Source organism: Larus michahellis, chromosome 3 (assembly GCF_964199755.1).
Source record: "Larus michahellis chromosome 3, bLarMic1.1, whole genome shotgun sequence".
Taxonomy (NCBI): domain Eukaryota; kingdom Metazoa; phylum Chordata; class Aves; order Charadriiformes; family Laridae; genus Larus; species Larus michahellis.
The window spans coordinates 15,635,031-15,662,867 of NC_133898.1; the positions used below are offsets into that span (position 1 = coordinate 15,635,031).

At 55.9% G+C, this 27,837-nt stretch overlaps 1 protein-coding gene across 4 annotated transcripts; it reads right to left on the reverse strand.

Annotated features, from left to right (window-relative positions):
* Positions 1-319: 319 nt before the first annotated feature.
* Positions 320-27,811, reverse strand: RRBP1 (ribosome binding protein 1). 4 transcript variants are annotated; one of them, XM_074578795.1, is made up of 24 exons: positions 27,703-27,811; positions 20,212-20,913; positions 16,281-16,429; positions 15,966-16,088; positions 14,818-14,970; positions 14,374-14,492; positions 13,413-13,566; positions 11,417-11,555; positions 10,932-11,119; positions 10,706-10,743; positions 9,473-9,563; positions 8,196-8,288; positions 7,747-7,839; positions 7,568-7,648; positions 7,379-7,468; positions 6,844-6,936; positions 5,268-5,339; positions 4,988-5,083; positions 4,451-4,534; positions 3,024-3,116; positions 2,024-2,107; positions 1,452-1,550; positions 787-930; positions 320-503 (listed from the first exon to the last, which is right to left on the reverse strand). In XM_074578795.1, exons 2-24 carry the CDS (start codon positions 20,891-20,893, stop codon positions 465-467), a joined length of 2,997 nt encoding a protein of 998 aa, XP_074434896.1. In that variant the 5' UTR covers positions 20,894-20,913; positions 27,703-27,811; the 3' UTR covers positions 320-464. The 4 variants fall into 4 exon arrangements, with proteins under 4 accessions (XP_074434896.1, XP_074434897.1, XP_074434898.1 ...); XM_074578796.1 differs by having other exon boundaries at positions 27,699-27,798; XM_074578797.1 differs by lacking the exon at positions 3,024-3,116.
* Positions 27,812-27,837: the final 26 nt, after the last annotated feature.

The window sequence follows — 27,837 nt, forward strand, 5'->3', positions numbered from 1 at the left end:
AGAGCGGCTTCCTTCCATGGTGGGTCTGACTTTCACACCTCTTTCATTCCAAAAAAAAAAAAAAAAAAAAAAAAAAAAAGAAAGAAAAAATATATAATAATAATTGCACCGGTTGATGTACAAACACAGTCTTCCCTTTTCACACATTCGTGGGTTCTGCATCGACAGGAGGGTGAAGCCCCAGCGCTCGCCCCAACGTGAGCGGAGCGGCTCCCCGGGGAACAAACGCTTGTACAAAAACAGTATGAAGATTTTCTTACAGACATATGCCTGCAGTGTTTACTGGCTGGGTTTTTTTTTTTTTTTTGTGGGTTTTGTTTTTTTTTTTAAAGTTTCAAAACTAGGTTTTGGGTCACTAATGGCTTGTATCTTTTATCTACAGTAAATTCAGCATATATTTTTATTTTTAGGAATGTGTAAGGCATTTTGGTAAGTTGAACGGTAAGGTCTAGGTCACAGACTCGTCAAACTGAAGTCCCTTCCTTCGAACTGTCCTCTTCCCCCTGGAGAAGGAAAACAGAGGCGGGTTACGCAGCTGGGTCTCAACTTCTTTCTCATGGCAGCTCAAGCATCAAACCCATGTCACAGATGGGCCAGGTCCTGCCTTCTGGGCAGGGAGAACCATGACCACCATCTCGTGTGGTCCCGGGATTCCCAAAAGCCACCCGGATGGTTTCTGGAAGCACGTGCCACCTGGCCTCTGGTTTTAAACCACTGCCTGACATGCGCTTCCCCACGGCCTCCGCCGGCATCGAGGGGAGGGATGGCCGTGGCCGCCACACGTACCGTTTCCTGAAGCTGTTCTTTCAACTTCTTCACCGTTTCTCTCTCTTTGGCCAGTTGGTCCTGGGTAACCTTCAGTAGCTCCTGTAGTTTGGTTGCTGCCTGGCCCAGGTCCTTTGTTAATTTTTTTTCTTTTTCAAGTCTTTCCTACATGGGAGGCAAAAGAAGGCATCTGCCTGAGCCTCCCTTTGCCATCTGGTGACCTTCTCCCCTCCAAAACACCTTGGGTCACCTCGGATCTGCACCGAGCCGCCTCGGTGGCCACTAGCCAGAGGAGTATCCAGCTCCCTCCTTGCCGTAGGGGTCAGGCGTCACCCCACCAGCTACAGTTCAGTCTGGCTCCCTGGAGACGCCGTGGGCTGAGACAACCTCACGGGAGCACAACAATTTCCCAATACATGAAGAGCCCAGATCGTGAAAGTGTTTGCTCAGAGCATCACCCATATCTTGGCCAACATGGATCAAGGGGCTGTGACTTGCACCCTGCTGTCCTTCAGCCACATCGGAGCTCACAGCCACCCCTGGGGCAGGGAGCTACCTGCAAGGGAACCATCTACCTTGCCCTGCCATCCGCAAGAATGATAAATCATGCCCACAGTCCCACTCGGACATGGCTTTTGCTGTCTTGGCTGAGCACCAAGCACAAGAGAGCAGGGCAGCCAAATCACCTTGAGATGCTGGGCCTCTTCCGTGTCCGAAGCCGCTGCGTTTTCAGCGAGTCGCAGCTTTTCCAGCTCCGCTTGCAAACTGCACGCCGAGCTTTGGGCCTGGAAGGGGGACACAAACCTCAATAAGCACATGAGCTAATGGCAGCAGGCACCTCCTGCGTCCTGCCCCATGCAGACCCTGGTCCCCGGTGGGACCAGGTGAAGAGTTAGGTTATACAGCCGCTGTCGGACAGTTGGATGCTAAACGCAACGCGTTGCTTTTCCTGATCCTGCTTCCACCGGGAAGATGGCACTTCTCGCCAGAAACAGCAGGAAACCCAGCGGAAGCCCTCGATCCTCAAGGGAAAGTGCTGGCAAAAACCATGGGGGGACTGGGAGAGGGGCAATTTGAGGGGCCAGCAATGCCACAGCTGCTGCAAGAAGTTCTTCGGATGTGTGAGGAAATGCGACAATGTCTGAGATGCAGAGAGGGATGGGGAAAAAAACCCTCAAATTAATTCCTCAAATTAATTATTGGGCCAAGAACCCATTAAGGCTTTGCAAGCCCTTGTATCCTCCTCGCCCACACCCACCTCCTCCAGCTCCAGCGCCAGCTTTTGCCGCAGCACTTGCTCCTTCTCCACCAGTGTTTCGTTTTGCTCCAGCTGGGTTTTCAACTGTGTTGAGAAAAGGGTAAAACACCCAGAAATAAAATTTAAAAAAAAAAAAAAAAAAAAAAAAAAAAAAAAGACCCAAAAGATGAGCCAGCGGGGACATCACCAAAAAATCTGGGCTAGACAGAAGAAATGAAAACTGAGGCTTTCCACGGGGCACCAAAGGGCCACAGGTACCAGCGTCTCCACTCCACACAAAAGCCAGGAGGATGCTGATGGTGAGCCTGGGGCTTGGCTTTGCATTGCTAAATTTTTCCTGCCCTTCAGGCAGGGCCAGCTGGGACTAGGCACGAGAGGTGCCCCATAGCGGAGGACGTGCCTGGCAGGTCCCTGTGCCCAGGAGAAGGCTCCACACTTAACGGGATTAAAGGACGGAGACAGAGCTCGGCTCATGGCAGCACGGCCACCAGCCAGAGGCGTTAGCCTGAAAGGGAAGAGCCGCTGCTAATGGTCTCAGCCTGGCTCCAGCAGGATTTACGGAGCCTCTGTAATCCTAATCCCCACCGGCTGGGAAGGGATCCCGGCGCAGCTCTCTTGGGGTGTCCCCTTCCTCTGAGGAGACCCAAGCCTGAACCCAACGGGGCATCGTTGTGTGGCGATGCTGGCCCAAGGGCTTGCAGCACCCCCTGCCCGCCTCCCCCAAAACCCTGCCAGCCTGATGCCGTGACGGAGGGTTCCCAAGGGGAACAGCCTGGCGAAAGCCGGCTGGTGACTTGTTCCCAGCAGGAATAGGACACATGGTTGAAGGGACTGGGGGGGGGCTGGATTCCCCCCAACACACGGGATGGGACACGACACAGCCATGACAGCCCTGAGCAAAGCCACGTGCGGTTCTCCATGCGGTTAGAGAAGGCGAGACAGGACAAGGGACACGGTTAAGGGTCAGCGCCTCCACGGGCAGCGGTCTCACCACCCTAACCTCGAGGGGCGCAGGCTCGCTGGGGTCAGCTTGTAACCCCACTACTTCTCCATCCTGCACGTGGCTCTTCATCTCACTCAACTGCTGCCTGACCTGGAAGGAGGACCAGCAAGCCTGGCTCAGTTACACGTCCCCACCATTAGAAGACCCACAAGGACCTGTAGGTAAGGTTTGTCGGCTTTTTTTCGCTTGTGCACGAGCTGAAAACGTCTGAAAAGCCACCTCAGTTTCTGCGAGGCTGCAGGATGGTGGCACCTAACCTGGGCAGCTTGAGGCACGACAGCTCCTAGGGGTGCAGAGCACGTGCCCCCACGCCGCCTCTGCTCTCCTTCCATCACTCACACCTCGGTTTAAAGCCGCTGCTGAGGGTTTGCACTAACGTAGCCGAGGCGTTAAATAAAGCAATCGAAGCAGGGTGGCATCCATCACAGCTGGGATGGCTGGGGAGGCAGTTACTCGAACACTGCTCCCCTCCCTGATTAAAATCCCAACCCCCCCCCCTCCAACTCCACCTACCAGCACTCCACCCTGCGCTGCAGCAGTTCGGGTGGTCAAGCTGCAAGCGGACAGCCCGCCTTGGTCAGAAGCAAGGGAAGGTCACCGGGTGAACACAAATGCGTTCCACCCTTAAAATCGCCCACCCACCTAATGAGATTAAAGGCTAACGACGACCCCACGGCACGCTCCCTCGAGAGCAAGGGGCTGCACCGGCTCGCTGAGGGAGCTGGACGGTGGGGGCTGCGAGGTGGGGAAGAGTCACGGCACCCGAGGGAAACCATAGTCCCGGCTCGCTCCGCTCTGAGCCGCTCTGCAAGCCAGCCGCACCGCCCAGGATTTTAAGTACAACCTCCTGAGCCTCTCCCAAACAAAGTATGGATTTACAAGCAAAAGCCCTCATGGTTTTGGCAGGTCTGCGAGCTCTCCTGGCCCTATACCCCAGTCCTCTCCCCGACTTACCCGCAGAAACCATCCTCCAGCTCCTCAAGGGACACCTCTGCAGGGGCTGCACAGCCTCAGACCTCACATCCACGGATGGATGGATGGATGGATGGATGGATGGATGGATGCTTAAGGCACCCAAACGCCTGCCCCAGGGTGGTGTTGGGGTAACCACCATCCAGCGGTGGGGCGGATGATTTTTTTCTGCTACTTGCCAACTTGCCCAAGCCTTGCCGCTCTGCCTTCCTTCCCACCCCTATCACGGGAGGAAAGGCAGGCGAATAAAAATCTCCTCCTGGGTCTCAAACATCCCCTCTGAAAGCCGGATCGGTCTGGTGCCCAGCAGGACCAGGTTTCCCCGTGCGCTGGCTGTCTTTCCTCCCCTCCCCGAATCCGCAGGGAGGATGCCGGCCCCACAGGTGGGTTTGCAAATCGTGCCCAGGCAGAGCAGCGAGGTCCCAGCAGGGCCCTCCGGGGTCCCCCCTTACCAGGGCCAGCTCCTTGCTCTGCTTCTGCGTTTCCGTCTTCGCTGCCTCCAGCTGCTTCTGGGACTCTGACAGGAGCTGCCTCAACTGCCGAGGAGGAGCAGAAAGAAAGACAGAAAAAAAAGTCATCCATTTATGCACTTGGTTTTGGAGCCCTTTGGCCCAAGGAAGCATTTTTATGGTGCAACATCTTCTCAAAGAGGCCACGTTGGCATCACTTGCTAACCTGTCTGCTGATACCTGCTCAGCGAGATGGCAGTGAGACAGCTCCGTCTCACCTGAGCCACGGAAATCTCAAGGCCACCGGGGAGCAGTGGACAGCATCTCCATACAGATCTCCCTGTCCCATCATCCTGCCAATGGATCTCCTGACTTTACTTGTCTACAACCCAGACCGGAGCAAACACCTCCATCTGTCTTCTCTTGCTTTGCAAAGTTGCAGATCCCTGGGGCACTCCCCAAATCCCCAAAACACAGATGGGCAGTAAGTCAGTCTTAGAAGAAAGAAGCGTTTAAGAAAGTAACGGCCACCACACTTACGACTTCAACTTCTTTTGTGTAGTTTTGGCGTTCGGAGCTGGCTGTCTCCAAGTGATTTTCCAGTTGTGTTTCCAGAAGAGAGGTGTATTCCTTTAGCTGGATTAAAAGGGAGGAAAGCAGGAGGGAGCTGACTGAGGTCCAACACATCCCAAACCTCCCATGGTCTAAGCCTGCCTTCCCCTGGACAAGTCAGGAGCTGGGTCCCGACGCAGCCCAAGCACAGCACGCGTCCGTCTGGCACCTGCGCGGGGACCTTCTCCCATACCCAAAAAAGCCTCACCTGATCCGTGCTCTGCAGATCTGCTTTCAACTTCTCCACCATGTCTTCAAGGGATTTCAGCTGAAGTTGCGACTAAGCCAGAAAGGATCAGAGAAGGTCAGTGAACGGCACCTCAACGTGGACACTAAGCACCTTTTGTTCAACCAAAAACCAGTCAGTGTTTCATTCCCACCTCCCCCACTTCATCCTGTACCCAAGTGCGGAAGAGACCCGACACCAAAGCGGAGCTCCACAGCCTGCAGGGCAGGAGCTCCTCTTCTCAGGGAGGACTAGTCCAACAAGCCCAGGCTGTAAATCGTGGAATAAGGCAACAGCTTTTGCCTGCAGGACTTCAGCTGGCTGCAGGCAGCTTTCAACACCCGAGAAACTGGCACCGGACTCAGTGCAAGTTTCCTACTGAAAGCGCCTTTGGTTTGGAAGCAGCAAGGTAGACTTTCCAATGAGGTGTCATGGACTTTGCTATTAAGAGAAGCCAAGCTATCAGGAAAAGCACGGGGTTTGCATTTAAACTTGGACTGATTTTGGAAGAGGACTCCACGGTTGCTGAATTTTTTGGAAAGGAGGAATTCACCTCTTCTCCACAGAGAGGCAGGACTGCTCTGGGGCCTGGCCTAGCCACCAGACGTTCATCCCATCACGCATACCCTGCTGCCAGCACACACCAGCAGCCACGTCATCCCCCTGCAATCCTACACCAGCCCTCGGCAGCGCTGGCGCTGCAGGAGCCAGCAACGGGCTGAGAAATCAAAGATCTCTTGTACAAGAGCTCCCCCACCTCCCTGCAGCCCCAGTGAGCTTCAAAACCCCACGTGGTGGATGGGGAGCAGCCAGACCATAGAAAGTAGCTTCATCTCAGTTCTGCATTCAGGACGGAGGAGGTAAGTCCACTTTGCAGAAAAGGCACGGCCAGCCAAGTTCTCCTAGACTCCAGCTAAGTCACGAGAGCTCAGGAATCATGCTCCCCACCAAACTCCTGGGCAACAACGTCTCTCTGGCAGCTGCTGGCTGGCTTTTTAACTAGGAAGAGCAGTACCCAGAGCTAGACAGACAGCTGGACCCAAAATTATGTGCAGTACGTGGCTTGGACCTCAGCTCCTTTCTGAAGGCTCAACGAACGCCACGGTTAACACGGGTTTTGAGAGCAAGCCAAGTTCTTCTGGAAATGGGAGTCCAAGAGTCCAGCACATGCTCTCCTCCCATCAAGCCAGGGCCCACCAGGAGGGCTCAGCCTGATTTCCAAGCATTGGAGCTTGGATTACTGAAGCGGTGACGTGGTTTCCCAGCTACCATGCCTGAACCGGGGAGCTACAACCATTCCTCCAGCTCCACTGGCAGGGTCTAGGCACACACCAGGCAGGGAGGTGGGATCCAGGAGAAAGAGAGGCTTAGCTGGGCTTCTTGTCTGCTGGTTTGGTGACAGGAGAGGTGGATTTGGGAAGAGAAAGCCCCTGTGTCTCAAGAGTTCAAGGTCGTCAGGAACAGTTAGGGTCACCATCCCATTTACAGCCAACAGCCCCTCTGCTCCTGCACATGCAGCTCCACGAGCAACAAACCCAGGTGGGCCCCAAACACGCACCTTTTGGAGTTCCTCTTCAGACGCTGTGAGCTTTGCTTTCCACACCTGCTCCTCCTCCTCCACGCTCTTCTGCAGGTCTCGCAGCATCCCTTCCTGTTGGCAAAGCCTCAGCTGAGCCCGAACCTCCTCCAGCCCTCCCAAGCCAAGCAGCATCAGGGCTGGAAGCCCTGGCATACCCACTGCTTCTCCAAGGACTTGGGCCAAAGAACAGGTGACAGAATTACATGTCCCTAGGTGGGGCTAGGGGCTCCCAGCAGGCTGGCTCAGCCACCCTACTCCTCAGAGCTCTTGCTGTGCCACATCCCACCACCACCAGGAAGGTTTACAACACAATTTAAGGCTGAAGAAGAGCTCTAGAAATTCAGGTTTCTCCTATTCCTCTGTCTCACTGGCAAATAGTCTTCCACACGGCAGCCCCCCGACACACTGAGGGATGCCCACCATGAGCCCACGGCCAGCCTGGGCTGCCAGAAGACCTCTCAAGAGGTATTTCTAGTGGAAGACCAACACAGCTGCAGCCAAGGCTGCAACTTACCGTCTCTGCAAGTATAGTTCTATACTGCTCACATTCTGCTTGTAAAGTGCTTTGCGCTTCCTCTGCCTCTTTTAATTTAAGTGCTGCATCCTGAAAAGAGAGGGAAGGAATGGAGTGCGAGGTGAGGAAAAGAAACGAGTGACCCTCAGGCACTCCCTCACCCCTCCACTTTCCAGCCCCTTCACTGACCGGGAGCTCTGTTGTAATCGTCTGCTGCTTTAGCACATCCATGGTCTTCTCCTTAAACTCCTGTAGCCACGTGTCATAATCCTGAGTTTGAAAAAAAGAGGACGGGGAAGAAAAAGGAGGCTTAGACATCTGTCCTTCCCGTGTGGTGGATGTGGGGGTCTGAGAAAGCCCGCGCCCACCTGCTGCGAGGACACGGTGACTCCGGGGAGGGCAGAGAGCAGCGTCTGCTTGGTTCGTGTCTGGAGCATGTCCAGCTGTTGAGCCAGCTCTTCCTGTAAGAAGGACAAACTGGCATGGGATGGAGGTCTGGGGCACCCGCTGGCCAGGCTGCCAATACCGGTCCTGCTTTTCGGTGCCTACAGGGGTGAGCCGGCACGAGGAAACCAGCCAACAGAGAAAACTGCTGCCCCTGAGAACCACCAAAACACCCCTTCCACTTCACCCGTGACCTGTACCGGGGATACATGGCCCTCAAGACAAACTTTGGAGAAGCTGGCAGGAGGGTTGGGCCAGCGCTGCTCCTCAGAGGAGGCAGGCAATCCAGGGCAAACATCTCCGGTGGCTCGGGGAGGCTGAACATTTCCCTTACAACACCAGCATCACCACTAGAGAGAAATGCTGGGCTCACCTTTGCTTTTGTAGCAGCAAGTAGTTTTTCCTCACATGCCTTTTCCACCGTGGTCAATGCTTCCATTGCTTTCCAGTTCTTCTCGCGAAGGTCCTGCCGAGACCACACACAGAGGGCAATAAGCCACACATCACGCCGAAGGCCACCAAGATGCTTGTTGGCACTGTGGAGGATTTCAAAGCCTCCACTCAGGAAAATGGGCAGCAGCCCATCACTTTGCTAAGGGTCTTCCAACCCACTGCCCATGTGCGCTCCTTTCTCCTCCATCCATGCAGGGGCCCCAAGGCAGCACATCACTCAGGCAGTGGCCTTGAGGGAGCAGACCAGAGCTGGATGGAGGTGGAAGCTCCAGAAGCAGCCCTCAAGATGCCCAGAGCTGCCTGGAGAGGACACAGGCCAAGTGTGGGGCTGCAAGGTCGCCTCCACGCAACTGATACCACCTTGTAGTAGAGGGATAAGAAGCAGAGGAGCAATGGGGTGTGAGGGATCCCTGGTCAGGGGACTGATTGCCTTGACCCTGCTGGGATAGGATCTCCCTGGCTTACCAGGTCCTAAACCTCCCAAGAGGACAGGGGACAGACATGCTGCAGCCCATCACCTCGATCTGCGCAGCCTGCTGGGGGGATTCCTGCTCTCCAGCAGACGAGGCCATGCCTCACGTGCTCTGCGAGGCTAGAAGAGCCTCTGGCCACACCACAGAGCCATCGGTAGCCAACTGTGATGGACTGTCATTCAAACCCCAGAGATCTACAGGGAACTGCTGGAGAGGGTACAGCAAAGGGCTACCAAGATGACAGGGGACTGGAACACCTCTCTTATGAAGAAAGGCTGAGGGATTTGGGTCTTTTTAGTCTGGAAAAGAGACGACAGAGGGGGGATCTTATCAACGCTTATAAATATTTACAGGGTGGGTGTCAGGAGGACGGGGCCAGGCTCTTTTCAGTGGTGCCCGGGGACAGGACAAGAGGTAATGGGCACAAACTTGAGCATAGAAAGTTCCATCTCAACATGAGGAGGAACTTCTTTACTTTAAGGGTGGCAGAGCCCTGGCACAGGCTGCCCAGAGAGGTGGTGGAGTCTCTGTCTCTGTAGACATTCAAAACCCGCCTGGACACGTTCCTGTGCCACCTGCTCTGGGTGACCCTGCTCTGGCAGGGGGTTGGACTAGATGATCTCCAGAGGTCCCTTCCAGCTCCTACCATTCGGTGATTCTGTGATCTGGGTTTTGGAGGAAGAAATTGTGAGCAGCAAAAGCTGAGCCCAGTTCACTCACGTACGTTGTTTTTAATCTTCTGTTGCTCCATCGCCTCTCGCAGCTCTGTGGCTTCCCTTTCCAAGGACAAGAGCTGGTCCGTCTTCTCCTGAAGCCTGGAAGGGCAGGATGCAGGAATGAGTCTCAGCAACCACTTCCCTCCCAGACAGCAAGTTGTCGAGAAGGGGACCACAGCCATTCCTATCCCCATCTGCTCCGGGATCTACACACAGCGGGAGGAGGAGGGAGTGGGACTGAAAATCACAGCCCTGGCAATGCTGGAGTGGGATCTAGTTTTCTACCGGCTTACCAGCAATAAAAAGCAAGCAAGTGGCTGGCTGGCTGTACACTCAGGACAAGAGGAAGAAGTAACCTGATCCAAAGGCCAGAAATTCCGGCTTACACAACTGGGACTGCTCCTGACACACTCCCGTCCACAGCTCGTTAGGCTGAGATAGCCCACAGTTCTGCATTTTAAAAGTATCATCCTACTATCTTGAGCGACCATAAATCAGGGCTGCTGACTAGAGCTTCCCTCCACACCCTCAGCTCCACCATCTGCCCCGAAGGGAGCCTCAGCTTGGGCACATCAAGGAAGGTTCAGGTCCTTGACATGAACCACCCAAGTCTCTTGGGGGTCCCAGGATAACTAAGCAGCTGCCCTTCTTTAGAGGAATGCTGGATGCTCGCTGGCAGCAGGGGCATCTGAGAAATCTTCCCTCCGTGCAGAGCCTGAGCCTTCCTGAAGGCGCCCAGCACATGGACAAGGGGCAATAGGCATGAGTTGTGATGTGGGAAACTCCAATTAAATGCCCGGAAACCTTTCTTCACTCGGGGTGGAAGAGTTTATCAAACCCTGGAATGGGGACCCAGAGAGGTGATGAATCTCTATCCTTGGAAATACCTGGAAACACCCCTAAAAAAACCTCCTCTGGCTGGCCCAGCTTTGAGCAGCAGCTTGGATCAGAGACATTCCACCCCCAGCACCAACACCACCAGAACCTCCTGTTCCTCAGGAGCAGTTAGCCTCCGTGTGCCTGCCAGCAATTACAGTCTCACTTCAGAAGGGACTGGCTGTTATTTGGGGCCGGCACTGGAGCCAATTAATATTTTAAACAGCTGTGTTGGCCAGGATTGACCTTGTCTTCCCAGCTTCGCGGTCCCCAAGCCTGCCTAACGGAGGGCTCAGGGAAGCCTGGGACACATGGACAGCAAGCTGGAGGTGCCGTAGCAGTCTCCATGTGCACCTTAGACCCACCTTGACTGCAGCTGCTTCATTTCTGCTTCATTGGCTGCCTGGAAGAGAGAAAGCACTTTCGTTACGTGTCTGAGGCACATGATGCGGGTCACCCCTTTCTGCAGCATCCCAGAGGGGATCCCAGAGCAAAGGCAGCCCAAGTACCGCGCTAACACAGCGCAAAAACACTTGCTGGAGTGGTGCAACCCCCTCTCCTCCTCCCACCCCAATTGAACGAGCACGCGACCTGCAAGCCTCTGTCTTTTTCCGCCTCCCTCATCTGGCCTGCCTCCAGCAGAGCTTCGATGGATTTGATCCTCTCCAGGAGCTTCGTGTTCTCCGAGCTGGCATCCTGCAGCTTCCCCTTCACGTTGTCCAGCTCCAGCAACTTGCTTTTAACCTCTGTTTCGGAGCTCAGCAGCTTGGCCTGCAGTTCTGTCGGAGGAAGGGGCAAATAAATTTGGAGACACCCCACCCTTCCCAAGCAGGACCCTTGGGCAAAGAAGCCTTGGCCCTGGATGCTTTCAGGAGGCACAGAAAGGGCAGGAAGGGAGAGGTATTGGAGTGGCATCCTAGGACAGGACTATGGACCAGTCCTGCATCTTGCTCGCACCGACACCGAGCATCCCAACCCAACCCCAGGTCTACGTGTCCTGCCCCAACCAGCCCCACCAGCCTTGAAAGCTCCAAGTCTGTCCCACAGCTCTCCCCGTGCTGATCCGAGGTCCTCACCGGCAATGCTCTGCTGCTGCCCTTTGGCCTTTTCCACCTCTGCTAACAGGCTCTTGTAGCTGCTCTGGGTTTTGCGGAGCTCGTCGCTTACTTCGTCCAGCCTCTTCTGCAGCGTCGCCTCCACCTCCCTTTGGGAAGCCTGCACGGCAGAAAGAGACTTTCCGTAGTGTGCCAGGCACCCCGGCCAATTTGAAGCAAAGCTCCATGTGTCGCGTAATGTTATTTTTAAGCTGTGCTTTGGGGGGGTTTAAGTCATCCTTCCCCCACGCTCCCCCTGTGCACGAAGCATCTTGCCTCGCGCTCGCGTTTTATCATTTGCCAGCCCTCAAGTGGGAAGCAGACAACACCCGAGCGTCTCGGTTCTGGGCCAAGACCACGGCCATCTTCTTCTTCTTCTGCTCCGGAGAGCTAAGCTCTGAAAAAAACCTCCTAAAGCCCTGGTCCTAATGCAGAGCCCCAGCCCAGCAGGGAGAGGTACTGCCACGGTGCTTAACAGGACAGAGACACCCAGCCACATGTTTCCACACGCAGAGGAATTTTCTGTGCGGTTTGGCCCAGGGAAAGCAGTGAGGAAGAGGCCTGGCCAAGGCAGGCACTTCCAGGGGGAAGGCAGAGGAGGAGGAGGACGAGGAAGAGGAGGAGCGTGCCGCAAACCAGCAGCTCTATGGGTATGAGTCGCAGCGTTGCAGATGGAAAGACATTGCTTTGCATGGAGGGGACAGAAGAAGGTAAACCAGCAGCCCGGTCTCCGGCTAAGTGATGCTTCCAGAATCACTTCCAGAAGTAGGGCTTCTCCATTTTCTGAGGACTTGACCCCATATCCTCAGCTCAGAGCTCCAGGTGTTACCATGGAGCACATTCTCCCTAGCACCACAGGCACCTTCAATACATCGCGGGCTTTAAAGTCTTCCAGCTAGTATGATTTATTTAATTAGAATTAAGGCGTGCAGCAAGCTGACAGCTCGGGAGAAGTTCTCCTAAAAGCATGCCTAGAAGATGGTGTTCTGAGCCAGGAAAGCGGCTTCTGCCTTCATGCCGGCAGCGTGCCCACGTCAACCCCTTGCTCCTCACCTGCAAAAGCAGAAGGGGACAAAACCAGCCCGCCAAAAAGAGATGTGCATCCCCAGGTACCCGAAAAATTAAGACCAAGGATATTGAAAGCCCCTTGCTCTAGGATCACCTCTAAAAAAAACATTTTGGCATGTGCAGGTAAAGGTCTGCACCACCACAGCCTCTTCGTAAAGAGGCCAGAGCAATTTGGAGACCACAGGAGGTGCAGGAGGGACACATCACACCCCCCACCCTGTCTGCCCGCCCTAGGAGAAAGAAGTGCAAGTTCTCAGGTCAGGGGTATGTGGGATCAATGCTCCCAGCCCCCAGCTTCACCGAACCCCAGCAGGAGCACTGCCACCCCCGCAGGAGATGCTCTTCTCTGCATGGATACATCCTGCCTGCGGGCCATGCACCACCGCTCCGCCGCCAACAGCGGGCTCACAGGCTCTACTTGGGAGGTGTCCTTTAAACACCCCGAAAAACCCCAAACCCAGCCACACCTTGGTGACAACAAAAAAGCCACAAGCTCTACCTCCTGCACCAAGGAGGGAGAGTAACAGGCTGACAAACAGCTGAGTCGAGAAAGAGCACCCACGGCCAGGGGGTTTCCTCTCTCACCGTAGGGTACCACCCAGCAGCGTGTACCATCTAGGCTTCCCCCCTGACACCTTCACACCAAGCTCGTGAGCCTCACGAGAAGAATGGCTTCAACCAGGGCATCGTGACCCCTGGGCTTTGCTGGTGGGGCTGCAAAAATGCACATCACATGTGACAAACTGATTGCGGGGGGAGGGCGGGGGGGAGGCAATTAAGAGATTCACGAGGCTGTGGATGCTCATCTCCCTCCAGGCTCTTCCCGTGGCCAAGCGCACAGATCCCATGCCATTTAGCCACCCGCCCCATCTCTTTGTGAGGGGAGCGGGTTCGCCGGCGCCTGCCTGACCTGCAGCTGCTCGATCTGCTTCTCGGAGGCCGCCGCTTTGATCTCCCAGCTCTTCTTCTGCTGCTCCTCTTGCTGCAGCACCTCCGATTTCTCCGACAGCTCTTTCATCAGCTTATTGCACTCCTGCCGTAGCTTGGCCAGCTCAGCATTTTGCCTGCGCCAAGAGAAGCAGGGTTATTTTAGCCCACAGGCCAGCCAAGCATCTCTGATGTTACCTAGAGGGGGACACACATCCTCTTGTGGGCCTGATACAGGACTTGAAACATCTTAATGGTTGCGTTCGCCTGTTTCTAGGACACGCCTGGTCCTTCGGGGAGGGGGTGGAAAGAGCTGACAAATCGCTTTTCAAAAGCCGCGTTTCAATCACAGGAGACATTCCTTTCTCATGAAGTAGAGGACGCGAGGATCTGCGTTCCCAGACACAAGAGGAAGCGCTCTAAGCAGCTGGAGTCCGGTCTGTAATTATTTTACCGCTGTTAAGCACCAGCCATTTCAGACTTTCTATAAAAAGGAGCGTGAAATCCTTCTACCTAGCTCCTATTTGTTCTGCAGGCACCGGACAGATCTCGGATCTCTGCAGCATCACTCCTGTCAAAGAGCCAGCTGCGTTTCTTCTGGAGTTTGAGAGTATGAGCTCCCCTAAGGGGGGAATCACCAATCGCCACGGCACCTTCTGGCCCCTTCTTCCCCCCTCTGCAGCCTGCTGGCTCTAGCATCAGCACAGATGACTCCCAAAGCAGAGAGGGTTTCCCCTGCCCTTCTCCTTGGCATGGGGAAGAACATCCTCACTTCCCCTGCCAGCCCCCCCAAAAGTCCTTTGGCAAGTTCTTCCTCGCTCCCCACTCTACCTCCAGCCAGTTGCGGGGTCTGCGGAGGCCCCTTCAGGAAAGGGGGTGACCAAGCCCCCAGGGTTTGCCAGACAGAGGGCAGCCCCAGCCTCTGCCCCCCGCCCCGGCCTTACTTGCTCTCCGTCTGGCTGGTGGCCTGGTTGAGGGCATCCCTCAGGATGGAGTTCTCCTGCTGCAAACGAGCCAGCTGCGTGTTGGGGCCATTCTCCAGCTGTTCCTGCAGGGTCCGGATCTAGAAGAGCCCAACAGGGGTTAATGCCACTGCTGGCCCCTTTGCTCTCCCTGTGAAGCCCATGTGATGAGCAAGTGGGACTGGCAACACAGAGGGGTGTCTACCGATGCTGACAGCCTCCAGGGATGCAACATCCCATGAGGATGTTCCCACGCGCCTCTACTCCCTCGAGCACCATGATCCAGGAGCATCACAGGGTTTCGCCCCTCCTCAAGGCTCTGGTCCCCTCCCACATCTCGGTCTTCTCCAAAACACCACAGAATCTGCCACCAAAAGCCACCCGGCAGCCAGAGGAGGAAGCTGCAGAGCACAGCGTGGGGCTCACCTTGCCCTGGAGCTGCTGCGTTTCGCTGACGTGGTCCTGGTAGCTGGCCTGCATGCGTGCCTGCACCGCAGCGATCTCCCGCTCACGGGCGAGCAGCTGCTCCTTCAGCTTGCCCTCCACGGCCACCGCCTTGGCCCGCTCGGCCGCCAGTTCCTTCGAGGAGAGAAGTCCCCCAGTTAGTCCTCAGCGCACGAGTTTCCCCGCCTTAAGGGGATGCAAAATCAGTGGCCTCCTAGCTCAGAAGACTCAAAAGTTCAGCCCTTTCGGAGCTGCCCCCGTGCCCAGCTATGCCATTTAGCACTTACATTTCCTCCTGCATTTTGTTTTGGGCTCTGTGGCCACTGGATGCCACTGTTGCTCCACATTGGGACAGCTAAGAGAAAGGAGTGAGACAGCCTGGAATTTTTAATTTTTTCACCCCCTGGGATCAATATCACCACACGAAGTTTGGGGCAAAGCAGGGGAATTTTAAAAAAAAAAAAAAAAAAAAAAAAAGATTAAAATAAATATCCACCGCCTCCGTGCCAAGGCAGGGATGCTCTGGGCTGGGCTGCCCATGCAGTCGGCACAGGCAGGGGTTTAGCACAGCACCCAAGCACCCTGGAGGGTTTTGCCTTCTCCTCTCCTCCCTGAAGGCTACCGGGTCCTGCCCGGTGCCGAGCCCAGCATGGCAGGCATCCGTTCCAACTTCCAAAACCTTAAAAAGAGGTGGAGATGGGGGTCTGAGTCGGGGAAGAGGGCTGTAAATAGGGTCAGGGTCCTTAAAAAGAGATGGGCCATCTCTTTCTCAGCTCAGGAGATCTGGGGAGAGACGAAAAGGGATTTATTTTCCTTCCTAAAGCAGCAGAAAGCTGCAGTCTCCTATGGGAAGGGCTTTCCCCTGCTTCTCCTGCGGCTGCCAGCAGGTGCTACCCTCTGGCTCCTTGGGCTGGTGCCTTCCCCGGCTGGATCAGGCCCAGGATTTGAGGTCAGGAGGGGATCTTCTACCCTTTTTGGGTGGGGAAAACAGCAAACAGGTGAAAGGCCCAGACATCTCTTGGGCTTCACCTCCAAGGGGGATGAGATGCGGGGAGCGGGAGGCACACCGAGGTGACCATGACAAGCAGAGCCCATGCCGGGGGATGCCGGGAGGGTGGCGTGCTGCTCACCTTGCTCAGCTCCCGCAGCTTGTTTCTGGCAGCGGCCGCATCCTCCTGCTCGGCAGCGAGCTGCTTCTCCTTCTCTTCCAGCTGGCGTTTCAGGACAGCGACTGGGTCACCTTTCTGCGTGGCCTGCCAGGGCGGGGTGGCACATCAGTGGGGATCACCAACTCCAGACCCATCCCCTCCACCCCACACACATGGGATCCTGCCCTCTGCTCCAGGGGAGCCAGCGTGCCCGAAAACAGGGCGCCTTCCCTCCCCTCCACACCTCCCGAGGGTTGGTAGAGCAGCGGGCGACCACGATGGTGCTGGCAGCCCTACCGTGTGCCAGGTGTCCTGGATGATGCCCGCTTTCTCCGTCAGGATCTCGATGAGCTGCTGGGCCTCCCCCTCGCTGAACACCATGCTGCTGAGGGTGGACACGAGCGTCTTGTAGGGCAGGTAGAGGGGCCCATCCGAGTCCGCGGGTGCTAGGGAGGGAGAGAAGAGGGGTTGGGACCGCTCGAGCTGACGGCAGAGCTGAGTAGCATCATCTCAGTTGGCTTCAACCCCACAACTGCCATTTCGAACCAGCATCCACCCAGACTTCCACAGTCAAGTTTGGTACCCCTCTAACTGAAAGCAACATGAGAATTGCTGGAGACAACCCTCACCTGAGCCAGCTGTCACCTCTGCCTGGCTCTACTACTGGTCCCACCACCTTCCCACCATCCCCCATCAACGGAGTGATTCCCAGCAGTGGGATTCCCAGCCAAGGACCAGAGATGTGTTGGGCATCAAAAGCTGGACCGCACCACGATACAACCTTGCTGGGGGACATCACCCCATGCCGTGGTGCCAGTGATGCAGAGCGCAGCAAGGTCATCTCCTGCCTTTCACCAGGCAGGTTTGTTCCAGCTCTGTCAAAGAAACAACACAACTCCAACTCCTCCCTTCCCCTGCTGCTAAGCCAGGAAAGCCAACAAGCATCAGCGACCATCACGCTGTCGTAGGACCACAGTGCACATGGTCACGATGGATGGAGGGTGGCGGGCAGTGGTTTAGGAGTTCCTGCACAGTATCTATGGCCCAGTGAGCTTATTTTCCTAAAAAATCCCAGAAGAAAAAGCACTTTGGCCTCCAATAGCTCCAGAGCCTCTAAAGACATTAGCACCAGGGTCTCTTGATCGCAGAGCTCAGACCCCCCCCAGGCAGCAAGGTCAGAGGAGAAGGAGAAGGAGGAGCTGTAGGCATCAGAGAAGAGATTCCCCTGCAGCCCCTGGAGAGGAGCCCACGCTGGAGCAGGTTCATCCCGAAGGACTGCAGCCCATGCAAGGCCCCACACTGGAGCAGGGAAAGGTGTGAGGAGGAAGGAGCAGCAGAGAGGAGCTGGTATGGACTGACCACAGCCCCCGTCCCCCTGTGCCACTCAGGGAGGGCAGGCAGAAGAGCCAGGAGGGAAGGAGTGAAGTCGAGCCTGGGAAGAAGGGCGGAGGGGGGGGGGAGGGAAGGAGTTGTTTTAATTTTTTCCTCTGTTTCTCATCTATTTGAATTGGAAATAAATCAAATTAGTTTCCCCCTCAGTCGAGTCTGCTTTGCCTGTGATTGTAACTGCTACGTAATCGCCCTTTCTCGATCTTGACCCAGGCGCTTCCCCATCTTTTTTCCTCCCCCATCCTGTCAAGGCGGGGGGAGTGAGAGAGCGGCTGGGTGGGCGTCTGGCAGCCAGCCGTGGTCAACCCACCACAGCAACACCGTGGCAAAGCCCAGGAACGCCCAGCAGCTCCGGCACACGCTGTTTGCTCCCGGCTTCTGGTAAATCCATTTGGGATGGCCAGCGCTGAGGGCCTGGCAGCAGCCAAGCCTGTCTGTCTCCCCAGCGGCGGCCGCTTCCCAGCAGCTCCGCCGGCTTGTGCAACCGGGGCCCCGAGAGCTTGGCTCACGCTTCACTCGCGCCGGCGACAGCGGGGACGCAGGACAGCACACCCCCTCCCTCGGCCCCGGTCCCGCTGGGCGGAGGGACCCGCCACGCGAAATGTCGCCCGCCTCCCCTTGGCCTGGCCCAAGCGAGCCTCGCACGAGGCGGGCACCGTGCAAAACCCCACCTTGTAGCTGGAGCAAAGGCAGCGGGGGCAGCCTGCCAAGCCGCGGCAGAAGGAAGCCGACGCCGAGCCCAATCGCAGGGTCGGAAACCTCACGCCTCGCCGAAGGAATCGGCGAAACAAGATGCAGCCCCGCGGGCGCGGCAAAGCCGCCATGGAAAAGGAGAGCGGGAACGAGGGGTCTGAAGAGCCCCTTCCCAGACCCGAGGGGAGACGGGAGACACGGACGGCCCTTCCGCGGAACCCCAGACCCGGCAGGTCGCAGCTCAGATGGGGTACCCACGCGTGCCTCATGGGCGAGCGTGGCTCCTGCTGTCACCTGGGATGCCAGCACACCCTAACCACTTGCAAGCAAGTTTTTGTGCAATGCAGGAGGCTAAAAAACAAACCACACAAGAGAATAATACCCAACACCGCTCTTGTCAGGTTTGCCATCTGTTTCGGTGCCGAGCATGTGTCTTTGAAGACTTCGAACACCCATTTTTATCTGCCACGGGATAATTTGTTGTTTCTGCCTTTGAGGAGGAGAGACCACAGCTGCCAAAAGGCCGCACACAATACCTTGGTCAAACTGCAGCCAGCTTCATGGTGCAAATACCGCTGAGAGCTTTCCTTTGAAAAATCCTACAGGAGCACCTAAAACATCACTCTTGGCTTTTAAGACACACAAGACGTGGCACTTCATACCCAAAGGAGTGGATGTTCGGAGCAGCAAAAAAAAAATATCCCCAACTTAACAAGGGCTAAGAGTTCATCTCCCATCCATATTCCCTTCCTTGGCTTTTACAGCTTGGATTTGTGGCCATGTTTTCCCGTGTTAGAGAAGAGCATCCCTGCGGGCACCAGCTGCCTCCAGTTTCCCCAACACCATCGCTGCCATACGCTCCAGCAGCAGCTGCTCAAACCGTTTCAGACCTCATCACTATGTGGAGACGGCCTTCAGTAAAATCCTTTCCTCGGAGGGGCAGATACAAGGGTTTTAACCCAACCCTGGAGACCAGCGGCCGCAAAACGCCCTGCTGAATAGCAGGCCCTCTTCCAAAACATGGGTGTGGAAAGTGACAGGTCACACCGCAGCCTGGGTTTGGATGTGCTGGAGAAGGCTAGCAAGTAGGGGTGTCTTTTTGTTTGGTTGGGTTTTTTTTTTTTGTAAATAAACAAAGAAATGAAACCTACGTGCTCCACATCACATCTTTGAGAACACCTGAGAGATTTCTTCCACAGGCCCATTATGGGAACACTTCTACAGGTCTGAGCGCTCACATTTTTAGTGCCTGTAATTATCACTTAACCAAAAATAAAACCCAAATTGTTCACATCGGTGCAACAAGAGGCAAGAATCCAGCTACGGAGCTGTTTCTCCCCTCCCTATGCCTATTTACAACCTGGAGAGTTCACAACCACCTTCTTTAATCTCTTCCACCTCCAAGTCAATCAAGTGAGGCATGAAAGATGATGAGCAAGTTTCCCCTTCCCTGTGACATATCCCAAGTCACATCCCTCTAACCATTCTACGGTCGGTCCCCTGCAGTATAAAACACCTTCAATCTTCTCTACTCCAATAGGCTGGTTTTCAACTCCACTGAACTAGGAGGAAACTCCAGGAGTGACCCACTTCCCCGTAGAAGAGTGGTAGAGCTCCTGTGTGCTTTTAATAATCAGGAGTGGAGGGGGAAAACACGTCATCTTGGCTTTCCACCCAGATGTCCAGCACCTTGGCAGCTGCCCCCTCTCCCAGGTCAGGTACATGCGCCTCCCGTTCATTCTCGGTGTGCAGATCTGCCCAGAGACCCCCAACGCAACAACAAATCCAAGAGGAACCTGTAACTCTTCAGCATCTGTGTGTTAGACCAAGGAGCTAAGCACCAAGCAGGGTTACCCGACGCAGGAGGCAACACATTACAGAGTGAAAACAAGTCAATAAACTCTTGACTTCAACTCTACTTCCTCCCAGAGAGAACTACAGTCCAGTACAGTACAGCTTTTTTCAACCCACCTTCCCCTTAGCATACGTGGTCCATCTCACCAGAGACAGCCTTTTTACAGCTGCCCTGGTTCCAACACTGAAGAAGAAGGAAGAGATCTCAGAACACGATAGCTCTGTTTTAGTAGCACCAAGACACGCTGCTGGCTTACTCGATGGGGATATATGCAGAGGAATTTGGCCTTACCTGGCTCGCTCTTCTTCTTGGATGCAGCCTTCTTCTTGACAGGTCCATCATGCTTCTGCTCCTCATGGGTTGGAAGAGCATCAGTTTTCTTGACGGCAACAGAGCTGATGACTGGAGCAGTTTGCTGTGTGCCAACTGGTGGCACAGCCACAACAGGCACCTCCTTAGGGGTCACCTCCAAGACGGAAGAACTTTTGGGGACACTGACAGGAGGCGAAGCCAACACTGGGCTAGGAGCAGGCTCTACCTTTGCCACCTTCTTCTCCTTCTTCCTCTTCTCCTTAGGTGATGGAGCAGGTTTCTCCTTTTCCTGGGGAGCCGCTGTCACTGCTGCGATTGGAGGCTCAACAGTTATGGGCTCGGGCACCACAGCAGGCTCAAGAACCACATCCTTGGGAGAGTCTGTCACTTCCTGAGTCACCTGCTGCTCCGGGATCTTTCCATTAGGTTTCTCTTCCTTTTTCTTTGCTTTTCCTTTTTTCTCAACAGGTTTCTCTTTCTTCTTTTTCTCTATTTTCTGCTGCTGAGTTTTCTCAAGCTCTTTGCGTTGCTTGGCCAAGGCTTCCTCGTAAGACGTCTCCTTCATGGAGAAGGTGGACACCAGGAAGATCCCGATGGCCGATATCACCATAAAACCGCCAAAGACCATAACACCCAGCGTCTGAGGGTCATACACATCCATCCTGCCTTATTCTTCTGTGCCTGCAAGAGACCAGAACAACAGTTAATAGGGGGAAAAGAAGAGATGCAACAGCCTCTCTGAGCAGGGAGTTTCATATGGACATCTGAGTCTCCAAATAGCACCATGCGCTGAAAAGACACTCAAGATTCACACAACTCTGGTGAGCACGACCTGCCGACACACCCCCAAGCCTGTGCTCCTCCACTACGTTGCCTACACGCAGTTATCCAATTGTACCGCAGCAACTAATTTCACTGGCTGCAGCAATCTCCATAAGAACCAAAGAGGGCGAAGAAAAAAACAGGGATGCACTTGGAGACAGACACGAGCAACTACTCATTACACGTCCAATGGGATGGTTTAGCATGACCCTAGGCGATACCTGCAGCCCTGCGGCAGTAAGAGAGCCCATTTTCAGACTCTTTGGTGCAGGTTGGCCAAGATCTGGGCTCTCCCTGGAGCACCTGGCCTTTTCACTGCACCCAGACGCACAGCCAGGTCTCAACTTTGGAATAAAACATCTCCCCTGGGAGAACGCACGCACAGGAGAGCTTTCCCCAGCTTTGCAGCAGCTCTGGCCTTCTCCCTTTGCCACCTGCACCCTGCGGCACTGCTGGCTTCTGCCCAGCCCGGCGGGGAGGACACGTGGTGACCGCATCCTGCCGGGTGGCTGCTCCCAGTGATGACAGACAACCCAGCAACAATGCTGCCTGCACAGATGCCGCACAGAAAACCAAGTCACAACCATTTCCTTGAGATGCAAATACCAATAAAAGTCCAAAGTTCAAGCTCAATAAATTAAAAAAAAAAAAAAAAAGTGCACGGTCATTATCTCATCTCCCCAATAGATGCCTGCAGGAAGAAGTGAGACTTGCAAAGGGAGTGCTGGATGTGGCACTTCTCTTTCCACCTCTGCTATTAGTGGCAGGCAAACCGAGCACAGGGTCCTTCCCACCCTTCTCTCCGGCCTCAGTTTCTCCACCCGTACGTAACACATGAAGCAGCAACGGAGACTGTAGTGCCTGGTCTGAGACCTGGCAGGCAGGGCACAGCCACGCACGGAGAAAGATGCTGCTGTCTCCGCTCCTCTTAAGCGCTGATTGAACCCCGTCCCTAGTTTCGAAGCCAACCTCTTCCCTGCTGCCCCACTCACGAGTTTCTCCCATCGGGGCGTCACCTCCACGTGGCTCCGAGGTGGCTCATGAACCCCCAGATGCTGAAGCCAGGCAGTTAATCTGCGAAGGGACACTTTCCAGGAGGTACCAGGCTGCAGTTTCTCGCCACTGTGCCTCAAAACGTAATCAGGAAAATGCAGAAAGTCCTCGGCTATCAGAAGCTCCCATCCCCGCGCTTAACTGTAAACATTATCAAATTTCCTCTTTAAGAGGTTGTGGGTTGAGGAGGGAGGGAGGGGCTGGAAGGGGAGGAGGCAGAAATAAGAATAAAAACTAAGGAGATCAGCATCTTTTCAAAACCTCAGTGCTCGCAGGGAGAGACCTCGGAGCCCGTTCCTTTCTAGCCGCCGGAGCAGGGAACGGGCAGCCCGCTCTGCAGCTCAAAGCCACCCGTGCAGCCAAGGGGGGACACTGCAATGAAAAACTCCCCTCCGACAGGCGAGCAGGGGGTGCGGAGCTGGAAGGAGCTGCAAAGCGGCCGTCTCCCGTCGGAGTTACCCACCTGCCTGGGGAAGGATGTCTTAACCGGCATCCCAGCTCTCCCTGCCCGCCGCTCCAAGCATCCCCGGCGAAGCGGGAGGGAGCTGGCAGGCAGGAGGGCTGCCAACGCCAGCTGGAACCAGCCTCCCCTGGCAGGGACAACTTTCTACTCCAGGGGACCGCTCGAGATCCCAGCTGATACTACAAGGCATCGCTATTTCACATCCGCCCCGACCATTTCGGATTTAAACGGCCTCAGCCAGTTCTATCCCAGCACATCTGGTGCCAAGTCGCTCCTTTCTGACTAGGTAGCATGGCTTCAGGATGCTCCCCACCAGGACAGACAGATTATTCCTAACCTGCAGGCTGAAAAGGGCTGGATTTCCTTTCCCTGGCAGTAAATAAAAAGCAGGGCTGGAGAACACATACCCACGACCTTGCGCTGGTTTTAGGGCTGCACCAAAGCGCCCAGGAGCTGTTTTAGGGGCAGAACAAGGCGACCTGCATTCCTCACCCAGCAGCCCCGACACATTGGTAAAAATAAACCCTTCCTGACCTCATACCGCCACAGATTCATATTTAGATAAAAGTTTAATGCTCCGGCTTAGGGCAAGGGTATCACCGAGCACTGGCAAATGCACTCCAACCGCACCAGCTGCTCCTGCCACCTCCAAAAGCAGCTGGATGGAGCCCACAGAGGATGGGAACAGAGGGAAAAAACCAAAAGCAGCTGGATGGGGCCCACAGAGGATGAGAACAGAGGAAAAAACCCAAAACTCTACCACAGAGGCGTTCAGCACGCAAAGGATGGATAAGAGAGGACGGCATTATTAGGCAGAGACGCGGGCGGTGAGGTGGGCGAGATGGCAGTGTCGGATGCAAAGCCACGGTGCCGGAGCCCTCTGCCCTGTCCCACATCCCACCCCACACTGCTGAACCCCCCCGGAGCCCTCGCAGGTGGGGCGACTGAGCCCCACGCTCCCTCTGCCCCCCGGGCAGCCTCACCCAGCGCCCCGCTGCAGTAAAAGCTGCCTGTACCTTGCCTCCGCTCAGGCTCTACAGCCAGGGCGAGATAAGGAGGCAGATTAGCCTTAAAGTCCTTCCTAGCTCCACAGAAAAACAAACAAACAAACAAACCCCAACTACCCCCTCCAAAACAAAACCAACACAAAAAGAAAGCAGCCCGGAGCACTAACCCGGAGGAGCTGGGGACCTGCTGGAAGAGCCGCGAGATGCTCGCGTGGGCCATTCGCAAGCTCCCACCACTGGAACCAGAGAAACTGTTCCCAAGGACAGGCACGCCAGGAAAAAACCCGAAATGAAGAGTGAGAGATAACCAAGCGGGCAGTAGTTACTCCCAGCGGTGCCACCACGGCAAAGGGAAACTTTGGTCCTGTCTCACCGCTCGTGCCCCGCAGCCCACGGCGCGGGGCCGGACCCGGCAGGCCTGCTGCTGACTCCAAGGAGCAAGTTCTACCAGTAGAGTTCCTCCTGCGGTCGAGACTTGGCACGGACCAGCCCAAAAACTCATTCGGAGAAAAGCCTATCGCTCCGGCGGCGCAGAGACGACAGCAGCAGGCTGCATGCTACCACGCGCGCTTAAATCAAACCAGGCTGGCTTTGGCATTCAGGGGATAAGGGAAAGTCTTCCTCTGGGAACTTCCTGATGCATAAATGCAAGAAGAAACGCGCCACAGTGCTTGCATGAGGAGCAAAGCTCTGCTTTGGCATTTCCTGACCTCGCAACCTTCGCCCTTCAAAGGGCTGTGAGTTTCCTCCTGGATTTGCAGACCAAGACACAGTCCCCCACGCAGGAGCGTGTGCGCCTTGCCCTTCGGCAGGAAAGCCCTCCATGCTTCCCACCTGCACAAAGCCTTAGCCAGGACACGGAAAAATAGGGCACCGAAGGTACCACTGCTTGTCTGCTCACAGATGCCTAGAGGATAGTTTCATACGTACAGGTTCGGCTCGACAGCCAGGCTTTGAAGAGGCTTGAAGACTTCAGCATCCTCCCCTCTCGTACCTTCTGCTCCTCCATAGGACTTTGTCCCCACGACGGCATTTTTCAATCGGATGCACAGGCTGCTTTGGGAGAGGGCTGTGTGCCCAAGGGGTGCAGGGACACCACCAGCTACCAGAGTCCAAGTTCGACAAATCAAGTTCACGTCCGACACTGAGCACGTTTACCTGCGTGAAGCTTCTTGAGCAGGTTCCTCCTCCACTCCTCACACATCCAAAACAGCGGAAATCATCAAATATCTCCATATGCAAACTCCTTCCCCAAAACAGCCTATTCAGGCAAAGCTTTTCACCACCACCATAACAGCAATAAGACGGACAACTGGTATTTCACTCGGCCTTCTCACAGAAAGGAGCCAGCTGAAACGCTGTGCTCCGACTCTTCCGTTCCTGTGGCTTTTTCTCGTTATCCATCAAACTTCCCATCATCCCAGATAACGGCCCAGGCAACCTGACCTCCCTCGCCACCTTGCACGTGCAGTCACCTCCGTCTGCCCTGAGCAAAAGCCCAACTCGCCCTAAGGAAGCAAAACCAGTAAAGCCCCGAGCCTCGCCAGTTTTTCAGCACCAAAAAAACTTCCAGGATGAACCACCCCACAGACCCGCGGCGTGATGGCACGGGGGACCACGCTCAGCGTCTTGTGGTCGCATTTGCCAGAGACAGCTGAGTGTCAAAAACCAGGCTAGAGCCTTCCCACCTTTTCAGCCTTTCCTCCCCTCTGCGACCGCTTCCACGAAATCCGCGGGAATTCAGTAACTTTGCGACTGGGCACTTCACCAGCCCTGGTTTAAATCAGCCAGATGAAACACCAGGTGGGCAGGAGCAAAGGAAGGGACAGGTTGTGTAATATCTACTTATTAAACCTTATTTCTTTACACAGCCAAAGGAAAACGTATCTGTTATCTCCTCCCGGTCTGGATAGGCGCTGCAGATGGGAAGAGGTGCTCTTTGCCGGCAGGATGCTGTTCTCCCTGCAATCCAAGGCTTGTGTTTTGCCATGGCGTCAAGGTGGCATCTCAGGTTTAGAGCACGGTAGAAGAAGAGGTGACGGGGTGTCAGAGGGCGGGGAAAGAGAGAAGTGGGTCCGTGCAGCCGGGCCCTGCATAGCCTGCGGCAACACCTGCCTGCGAAGCACCTGCAGCTCCCTTTCCTCTACAGCACCGCCCGGCAGGTTAAGAAAACAAACAAACAAACAAAAACAAACAAACCACAAACAAATAAAAAGCTCTCCCCTCCCTAAACAAGCACACACAAGTCAGTCGAAGCTGGCTGACCCAACACGCAAGTTTCCAGGCTGAGATTTTGGCTTTTTCCAAAAGGCAAAATCATCTCCTCGGCCACCAGGGTGAGAAGCCAGCGGTGCCTAAGGGGCCGGCCGCTGTTCAGGGAGGGCACCGCCTGGCCTCCGGTTGGAAGAAATAAGGTCTCGTCTCCCTTCCCTGCCTCTGGTCTGCATCTTCCCTTGCCAAAAGGCAGCGTGAGGGCAGAGATGTGGCCAGGAACAGCGTTCCTCCAGCACAAAGGAGGGAGAGGGCAAGGAAGAAGGGAACTGCGATGCCCAATCCTGCCAACGGCAGGGCAGCCCGGCAGCGGGAGGAGGCAGCAGCTCTGCCAGCAGGTAAAAGACAATCACCAGATATTCCTCCTGAAGCTTCTCTCTCCACCCTGTTGCAATAGAGAGAGGCAAAAATTTAAAACAAACGACAAAAGCCCGGGCGCCGCCAGCGGGTCCTGCCCGCGTCCCCGCCAGCCTCTGCTTAAATACATCTTCTGCGTAAGTGACTGTGCATTTCCAGCCTGCCGGCAGCCTGTGTTACTCTACGCAGCAACACCAGATCGGCAACAGTTACAGCTCGACTTAATTGAACGTGTCTTAGCGGTCCATTAGCTCCAGCAGTGTGGCAGCGGCAGCCAGGCCCTCGGCAGCGCTGCCAGCTCCCTTCCTAAGCCTCAGAGTTAGAGAAAAAAAACCCAAAAGGCAGAAAAAACCATATATATATACACAAGAAGAGCGTAATAGCACCGTAACACAGCCGCAGCTCGGCTAATCTCTGCGGCGGCTATTATAAATTTTCTACCCTCCCTTCCCCAGCCCAAAGCGGGGTTTCACCGCCGGCCCCCCCCTCACAGCTTCGGCTGGGGGTTCGCATCCCAGGTAGCGCCCAGCTCCTTCCAGCCATTTCCCGGCGAGGGGAGGCCGCTGCCGTCGCATCTGCGAAGAGGAAAGCTGACATTTTAGGCTGGGACCCGGCCACGCGTGTGGGCGACGATGCTCTCCCCCGCCGGACCGAGGAACCGGGAGGGTTGGGGGTGGGGGGGGGGGGGTGTGTGGAGGGGCATCCCGCCGACAAACCCGCGGGAAAGCTGGCGGCATCCCGTTTGGAAAGATCCCGGGATGGAGGGGGATCTCTGCATACGGGGTCCAACACCTCTCTCCAAATGCTTCGGGCATTGCTAGACCCCGTGCTGGGGACGGATTTTATTGCGGGGGGCGAAGGGGGTGGGCGGGGGGGGCGCTTAGTTAAGGAAAAAAAAAAAAAAATATATATATACATAAGTAAAGCACAACCGCCTGAGAGCTGTGACCTTTTTGTAACCGCCACTTAATCAGATTAGTGAAATTCATCAGGCCGGCGCTGGGGCAGGGGAAGGGGTTTGAGCGCGGCGGGGCCCGGCGGGACGGGGACGATCCGGGGGGAGGCGGCGGGCGGGGCCCGTCCCTTCCCCTCCCGTCCCTCCCCGGCCGGCCGCACACGCCGCCATTCCGCGCCGCGGGCCATTCATCCGCCCGACACCCCCCCCCCCCCCCCCCCGCCACCGCCACCGCCACCGCCAAAACGCAGCCAGACCCCAAACCCGGCATCCCGCCCCCCGCCACCCCTTCCCCGGTTCCACGCGGGACACCCCCTCCGCGGGTGGGAGCGGCGCGGGTGTCCCCACCCCACTCCACGTCTGCTGACAGCGCGGGGGAACGATGGGGGGGGGGGACGGGACGACCGGACACCCGCCGTGTCCCCTCGCAGCGGGGGACAGGGTGTCCCCGAGGGGCGACGCCCACGCGTGGAAGGGGACGAGGGAAGGTTGAGGGGGGGACAGAGAGAGAGAGAGGAGGGGGGTGACCGCCCCTTACCCACCCGTGCCGGGTCGCGGTCCCCCCTCCCTCGCCGCCTCGGCCGTGTGGAGTCGTGGCACTTTCCGCCGCTGTCTCGCCGGGGCTCGGGGGCCGCCCCGTCCCGCCCCGCCCCGTCCCGCCCCGCCGCTCCGCGCCG